The sequence below is a fragment of the Salvelinus namaycush genome, unplaced genomic scaffold (assembly GCF_016432855.1).
Source record: "Salvelinus namaycush isolate Seneca unplaced genomic scaffold, SaNama_1.0 Scaffold594, whole genome shotgun sequence".
In the NCBI taxonomy this organism is placed as follows: domain Eukaryota; kingdom Metazoa; phylum Chordata; class Actinopteri; order Salmoniformes; family Salmonidae; genus Salvelinus; species Salvelinus namaycush.
Window position 1 is genome coordinate 77,740 of NW_024061302.1, and position 8,717 is coordinate 86,456.

General features: G+C 42.2%; 1 protein-coding gene across 1 annotated transcript in view; it reads right to left on the bottom strand.

Moving 5' to 3' along the window:
* LOC120041965 (protein spire homolog 1-like) overlaps window positions 1-7,549 on the bottom strand; it is a gene marked incomplete at its 3' end in the record, with an annotated part of 80,361 nt that extends 72,812 nt beyond the window's left edge. The window contains exon 1 of the mRNA XM_038986840.1: window positions 7,067-7,549. Within this exon, the coding sequence (XP_038842768.1) occupies window positions 7,067-7,319 (253 nt within the window). The remainder of the gene's footprint in view (window positions 1-7,066) is intronic.
* Window positions 7,550-8,717: the final 1,168 nt, after the last annotated feature.

The following is an 8,717-nucleotide window of genomic DNA, read 5'->3' on the forward strand; positions in this document are numbered from 1 at the left end:
AACCTCCTGAACTAGCCAACACTCTGCTCCGGTAGTAACCTCCTGAACTAGCTAACACTCTGCTCTGGTAGTAACCTCCTGAACTAGCCAACACTCTGCTCTGCTAGTAACCTCCTGAACTAGCCAACACTCTGCTCTGGTAGTAACCTCCTGAACTAGCCAACACTCTGCTCTGCTAGTAACCTCCTGAACTAGCCAACACTCTGCTCCGGTAGTAACCTCCTGAACTAGCTAACACTCTGCTCTGGTAGTAACCTCCTGAACTAGCCAACACTCTGCTCTGCTAGTAACCTCCTGAACTAGCCAACACTCTGCTCTGGTAGTAACCTCCTGAACTAGCCAACACTCTGCTCTGCTAGTAACCTCCTGAACTAGCCAACACTCTGCTCTGGTAGTAACCTCCTGAACTAGCCAACACTCTGCTCTGCTAGTAACCTCCTGAACTAGCCAACACTCTGCTCTGGTAGTAACCTCCTGAACTAGCCAACACTCTGCTCTGCTAGTAACCTCCTGAACTAGCTAACCCTCTGCTCTGGTAGTAACCTCCTGAACTAGCTAGCGCTAGGCATCTGCCTAATAAACATCACGTCTTTCTCATCCTGACATAATGAGCGGCAGGACAGGCAGACGTTCCTTGCCAAAATACCTCACTCAGGCTCTGATTCAGTCAAACAGGAAGGTTGTTTTTCATGTTCTGACGCCTGACCCGTGTCATCTTATGAAAGGTGTCTAACGCACACTTACAGAGACTGTGCTCTGGATGTGACATTACGTAGGTTTGACAACCCAAATCAGCTGGTGTCACATTATGTCTCACTATCTAATGGCCTCTAGTGTTGTGTATCAACAGGGGGAGAGAGTGGAGGTTGTGTGTGTGTGTGTGTGTGGCAGAGGGGGGAGGCGGATAGTTAATAAGCACCAAACAGGAAAACAAGCCCAGTGCCAGAGGTGGATCGTTCCACCTCAAAAAGCACAAGAGGATTTCCACAATCTCAGATTGTTCTGAAATCATTCATTGTTAGAAACAAATACAGAGCCTTCAGAAAGTATTCACGCCAGATGGAGACCTTCACGCTGCTGTAGCTACAGAGCCTTCAGAAAGTGTTCACGCCCCTTGACTTTTTCCACATTCTGTTGTGTTACAGCCTGAATTTAAATTTGATTAAAATACCCCATGTCAAATTGGAGTAGTTTGTTGACATTTTTACACATTTAAAACTGAAATGTCCCATTTAAAGTTTAAATGTCTCGAGTCAATTCAAGCCCTTTGTTATGGCAAGCCTAAATTAATTGAGGAAAAATGAGCTTAACAAGTCACATAAGTTGCATGGACTCCCTGTGTGAAAGTGTTTGACATGATTTTGAACGACTCCCTCATCTCTGTACCCCATTCATAAAGATAACTGTAAGGTGCCTCAGTCGAGCAGTGAATTTCAAAACACAGACTCAACCACAAAGACCAGTGAGGCTTTCAAATGCCTCGTAAAGGGCACATATTGGTACAATAGATGGGTAAAAAAAACAATTTTTAAGTGAATATTCCTTTGAGCATGGTGAAGTTATGAATTAGACTTTGAATGGTGCATCACTAACTCAGTTGCCAGAGAGGAAGGAAACCTTTCTGGATTTCACCATGAGGCCAACGGTGACTTTAAAAAACAGTGACAGAGTTCAATGGCTGTGATAGAGCCCCACTGTGAAGGTGTCATAAGACCCATAAAACCCCCGGGTCAAACGTTTTTCTACCATTCATTTTACCCCAAGGGAATTTTAGTAAAAACTTTCACGTAGGGTTACCTTGGCGTGACGTTTTGATAACCATGTAAATTGATAACCATTGTTGTGTTCGGTGGGTTCCTGCCTGTACTAGACTAGTTGTTCTCTGGCTTACTACTTTGCAATGTAGACCGTGGTGGTTAGCTAGCTGGGCTAGTTAGTTATTTTAGCCTGCTAGACAGCCTAGCCAGTTAACTTTAGCTGGCTAAGATAACTGTGTATACTCCGGTAACATCATTTGACAACTGGTTAGATGTTATGTTATGCATTTCCAAAACTTTGGATACATAAATAATGTATTGATCTGATTTGTCATCATGAGGGTTCCAGAAATAAAATGTAGCATAGTTTTGTTTGATAAAATCCATTTTTATATCCTAACACGATCCATGTTGTATACAATATTTTGAGTGAATTCCAACAAGACAATTTATCAAATCTAGTCGGCAAAATTTGGCTTAACCCGGTCAAGTCCGGTTTCTGTGCAATCCTCAGACACTCTAAAAAGGCAACCAAATTTGTTTCATCATTCTACATTACGTAATTAACCCATGAAGGTCAGCCATCATTACGCACCAATGAGATGAGCGGTGTACACTTGTGTGACAGTGTCTTGGTCCAATGACCACCTATCGTTTTGAAACAAAGCTAGCTAGATAGCCAATGAGCTCGGCTTTATAGCCATCATGCTTAAGCTGTGCGCCAGTGTTCATTCTGAAGGGGAAAGCAAACAGGACGAACGGTAGTTTACGTTACGCAGCGGTTCGTTCTCTTCTACAAACTTTTCAAAACTAAAAAAGTTAAACATAGCAATAAGAGTGCTAAAGCTAAATCGAAGTCCAAGTAAACAAAATTGGATGAGATTATTGCAGAAATTGACCGGGAGAGTGAGACAGAACGAATGGATGAGGACTGAGTTAACACAGTTTTGATTCCAGAGCAGAATAAATGTTTTGGGAAGGAAACTATCCACTTTTAGATCAGTAAGTAAAATATGTTTTTGCTTCTTATGCTAATGCAGTTGTTTATATGGTTGCATATTAGCATAGCCTATGTGTATGTGATGTTGGCTATGACATACATTGGCTGTGGTTTTGAGTGTCTTATTGCCCATTGGTCCACATATTTCATTATAGTGATTGTGTTCCCTATACTCTAAATAATAAATACAGAGAAAGTATTCAGACCCCTTCCCTTTTTACACATATTGTTATGTTACAGCCTTATTCTGAAATGGATTAAATCGTTTCACCCCCCCCCCCCCCCTCATCAATCTACACACAATACCCCACAATGACAAGGTGAAAAAAACAGAAATACCTTATTTACATAAGTATTCAGACCCTTTACTATGAGACTCTAAATTGAGCTCAGGTGCATCCTGTTTCCATTGATCATCCTTGAGATGTTTCTACAACTTGATAGGAGTCCATCTGTGGATAATTCAATTGATTGGACATGATTTGGAAAGGCACACACCTGTCTATATAAAGGTCTCACAATGACAGTGCTTGTCGGAGCAAAAACCAAGCCATGAGGTCGAAGGAATTGTCCGTAGAGCTGCTGCAGAGCGCTTAGGACCTCAGACCGGGGCGAAGGTTCACCTTCCAACAGGACAACGACCCTAAGCACGCAGCCAATACAATGCAGGAGTGGCTTCGGGACAAGTCTCTGAATATCCTTGAGTGGCCCAGCCAGAACCCAGACTTTTCTGGAAAATAGCTGTGCAGCAACGCTCCCCATCCAACCTGACAGAGCTTGAGAGGATCTTCAGAGAAGAATGGGAGAAACTCTCCAAATACAGGTGTGCCAAGCTTGTAGCGTCATACCCAAGAAGACTCAAGGCTGTAATCGCTGCCAAAGGTGCTTCAACAAAGTAAAGGGTCTGAATACTTAAGTAAATGTAATATTTGGAAACATTTCTAAAAACCTATTTTTGCTTTATCATTATGGGGTATTGTGTGTAGATTGGGGGGGGGGGGGGGGGGGGACAATTTAATCAATTTTAGAATAAGGCTGTAACATAACGAAATTTTTTGAAAAAGTCAAGGGGTCTGAATACTTTCCAAATGCACTGTTAATAGATGTGTTGTGTATTTGATGTATTGATGCAGGGCTCATCTGTAAAAGTAGTGGTGCAGGGCTCACCCCCTGCTAACATAAAGGTTAAAGTAGTGTCCGGACACAAGTGTATTCCCAGGAATGCACATCAAGCCTAGACGATAGTGCAGACCTAGTGACCGTTATCGGCTGCCTAGGCTAAATAAATATATACGGTGCCTAAAGAAAGTATTCATACCCCTTGACTTACTCTACATTTTCTCCTCTGCTTAGCTCTATTCCGTTTATTTTTATCCTAAAAACAACTCCTTAGTCCTTGCCGATGACAAGCATACCCATAATAGGGTGCAGCCGCCACCGTTGTACTCAGTATGTGTTGTTTTGGATTTGCCCAAAACATAACGCTTTGTGTTCAGGACAAAGTTAATTTCTTTGCCACATTTTTTGCAGTTTTACTTTAGTGCCTTAAAATACTTTTATTCTGTACAGGCTTCTTTCTTTTCACTCGGTCATTTAGGTTAGTATTGTGGAGTAACTACAAGGTTGTTGATCCATCAGTTTTCTCCTATCACAGCCATTAAACTTTGTAACTGTTTTAAAGTCACCGTTGGCCTCATGGTGAAATCCCTGAGTGGTTTCCTTCCTCTCCGGCAACTGAGTTAGGAAGGACGCCTGTATCTTTGTAGTGACTGGGTGTATTGCTACACCATCTGAAGTGTAATTAATAACTTCACCATCAAAGGGATATTCAAGGTCTGCTTTTTTATACGTGCCCTCGTTTGCGAGGTATTGGAAAACCTCCCGGGTCATTGTGGTTGAGTCGGTGTTTGAAATCCACTGCTCGACAGAGGGACCTTACAAATCATTCGATGTGAGGGGTACAGAGATGAGGTAGTCATTCCAAAATCATGGTAAACACTATTATTGCACAGAATGAGTCCATGCAGCTTATTATGTGACTTGTTAAGCACATTTTTACTCCTGAACTTATTTAGGCTCCTTACCATAACAAAGGGGTTGAATACTTATTGACTCAAGACATTTCAGCTTTTCTTTTTTAAATTAATTTGTAAACAATTCTAAAAATATAATTCCACTTTGGCATGGTGGGGTATTAGGCCAGCGACACAAAATCTCATATTAAGCTATTTTACATTCAGGCGGTAACAACAAAATGTGGAAAAAGTTATGGGGTGTAAATGTAACCGTGTTGCTTCTGACCCTCTCCTCGTCCCTACCTGGGCTTGAACCAGGGACCCTCTGCACACATCGACAACTGCCTCCCACTAAGCATCGTTACCCATCTCTCCACAAAAGCCGTGGCCCTTGCAGAGCAAGGGGAACAACTACTTCAAGGTCTCAGAGCGAGTGACGTCACCGATTGAAACGCTATTAGCGCGCATCCCGCTAACTAGCCAGCCATTTCACACCAGTTACATGATCGATCCTTGGCCCCACGCTCTTCTCAATTTACATCAACATAGCTCAGGCAGTAGGAAGCTCTCTCATCCATTTATATGCAGATGATACAGTTTTATACTCAGCTGACCCCTCCCTGGATTTTGTGTTAAATGCTCTACATCAAAGCTTTCTTAGTGTCCAACAAGCTTTTTCTGCCCTTAACCTTGTTCTGAACACCTCCTAAACAAAGGTCATGTGGTTTGGTAAGAAGAATGCCCCTTTTCCCACAGGTGTTATTACTACCTCTGAGGGTTTAGAGCTTGAGGTAGTTGTAACGGATGTGAAATGGCTAGCTAGTTAGCGGTGGTGCACGCTAATAGCGTTTCAATCGGTTACGTCACTCGCTTTGAGACCTTGAATTGAAGTATTGGTTCCCCAGCGGCTTTTGTGGAACGATGGGTAACGATGCTTCGTGGGTGTCAGTTGTTGATGTGTGCAGAAGGTCCCTGGTTCGCGCCCGTGTCGGGGCGAGGGGACGGTCTAAAGTTATACTGTTACATTGTCATCTCATACAAGTACTTGGGAGTATGGCTAGACGGTGCACTGTCCTTCCTTCAGCACATATCAAAACAGGCTAAAGTTAAATCGAGACTTGGTTTCCTCTATCGTAATCGTTCCTCTTTCACCCCAGCTGCCAAACTAACCCTGATTCAGAAGACCATCCTACCCATGCTAGATTACAGAGACGTAATTTATAGATCGGCAGGTAAGGGTGCTCTCGAGTGGCTAGATGTTATTTAACATTCGGCCATCAGATTTGCCACCAATGCTCCTTATAGGACACATCACTGCACTCTATACTCCTCTGTAAACTGGTCATCTCTGTATACCCGTCGCAAGACCCACTGGTTGATGCTTATTTATAAAACCCTCTTAGGCCTCACTCCCCCCTATCTGAGATATCTACTGCAGTCCTCATCCTCCACATACAACACCCGTTCTGCCAGTCACATTGTGTTAAAGGTCCCCAAAGCACACACATCCCTGGGTCGCTCATCTTTAGCTAACAACTGGAACGAGCTGCAACAAACCCTCAAACTGGACAGTTTTATCTCAATCTCTTTATTCAAAGACTCAATCATGGACACTCTTACTGACAGTTGTGGCTGCTTTGAGTGATGTATTGTTGTCTCTACCTTCTTGCCCTTTGTGCTGTTGTCTGTGCCCAATAATGTTTGTACCATGTACTGCTGCCACGTTGTGCTGTTGCCATGCTGTGTTGATGCCATGCGGTACGGTGCTGCCATGCTGTGTTGATGCCATGCGGTGCGGTGCTGTGCTGTGCTGTCATGCTATGTTGCCGCCATGCTATGTTGCTGTTTTAGGTCTCATTATGTAGTATTGTGGTGTCTCTCCTCATGATGCGTTTTGTCCTATATTTTTAATCCCAGCCCCCGTCCCGCGCAGGAGGCCTTTTGGTAGGCCGTCATTGTAAATAAGAATGTGTTCTTAACTGACTTGCCTAATAAAATGCATTGCAGGTCTGTAAACCAATTCAACACATGGCAGAAATAAACAATATGGCCACTCTGGTGCAGGATGTCTCCTAACGCTTGTCCTTGGGTGCGAGAGGAAAGTATAGCTTTTATTATCACCATGGATTATGGAATTATAAATAAATAAAAAATGGTATCCAATGCAAATGTATTCTAACCACTTAGACATGTTCACCTTAGGTAATAATGCAAATAGGGGAACCTAGATAGTAATCAAAAAGCCTAGTAGGACCAAAATGTATGAAGATTTTGACAGACATTGTGTTGTTTACCTGTGCTGTCTTGGTGGTGCAATTTAACTGTTCCATCTCTCAGAATCCGCACATCGCCAGGTCCTTCTATCCTTCTCGTCAAATTCCCAATAGATGAGCCAGAAGTCTTGGAATTTCTTCTCCGGTGTTTCCGCGCCAAAGTTCTGCAACATTGGTAACAAACAGCCCATGCCTGCTCTTCGTTGATCGGCTGGCTGTACAACGATAAAATCTCCTCCAAGGAAAGATCCTCCGCTCCATCGGCGATATCCATGTTCAAATCCCAGGAGTTCAGGTACTGGTCAACGCGGATATCTTGGAGAAGCGTTGGTGAGATTAACACTCCGTCTCCGGCCGTTAGGCCATCTAAACACCATAATATTATATCCACGTAAATAAGGGCAGTTCTCGAGAGAAAAAATATATAGATGTATGAGAAACGCGTCTTGTTACTGAAAAATAGATTGTTACGGCCGTATTCCTCATCCGTCTTTCATCCACTGATTTCACGTACAGGGGTTTATTATGGCCGCCAACAGAGAGGAAGAGAAGCGAGAGGATTTACTCCGCCCAAAATCTGTCTCCGTGAGCTAAAACCTTTTTGTATGGAGGTCTACGAGAGAGGGTCGAATTACGTGAGGCTTATTTGATCGAATATACATTTGGTAATGTTTGAACTTTTACAAATGTACTGATATAAGTGGATGCACGTGACATTTCGGCAACTTTGAGAAAAAATACTCAGTTGTGCGTGTTGTTCGCACGCATGTCTGCCCTCTCAGTGGCTACAATGGGCCCACCTGATCTCACTTGACTTCACTCATTGAGGACATGTAGTTAGAGCGGTCCCTCGGCTTTCTTGTCAATATAATAGATCATCTTTGACGCCAATGATGTCATGTGCCGCATGGTCTCAAAGCCTACTATATAGTCCAACGCTTTCGTTTAACAACAAATAACATAAATTGATTAACAAAACAACAAAAAAGCTACACATGACCTAAACAACGTACAAACAGTGGTGGAAAAAGTACCCAAATATCATACTTAAGTAAAAGTAAAGATGCCTTCATTAAAGTCCTTATCCATATCTATTCTGATTGGTTCTTATGGTAACTATCTGGTTTATCCATATCTATTCTGATTGGTTCTTATGGTAACTATCTGGTTTATCCATATCTATTCTGATTGGTTCTTATGGTAACTATCTGGTTTATCCATATCTATTCTGATTGGTTCTTATGGTAACTACCTGGTTTATCCATATCTATTCTGATTGGTTCTTATGGTAACTATCTGGTTTATCCATATCTATTCTGATTGGTTCTTATGGTAACTACCTGGTTTATCCATATCTATTCTGATTGGTTCTTATGGTAACTATCTGGTTTATCCATATCTATTCTGATTGGTTCTTATGGTAACTACCTGGTTTATCCATATCTATTCTGATTGGTTCTTATGGTAACTATCTGGTTTATCCATATCTATTCTGATTGGTTCTTATGGTAACTATCTGGTTTATCCATATGTATTCTGATTGGTTCTTATGGTAACTATCTGGTTTATCCATATGTATTCTGATTGGTTCTTATGGTAACTATCTGGTTTATCCATATCTATTCTGATTGGTTCTTTTGGTAACTACCTGGTTTATCCATATCTATCCTGA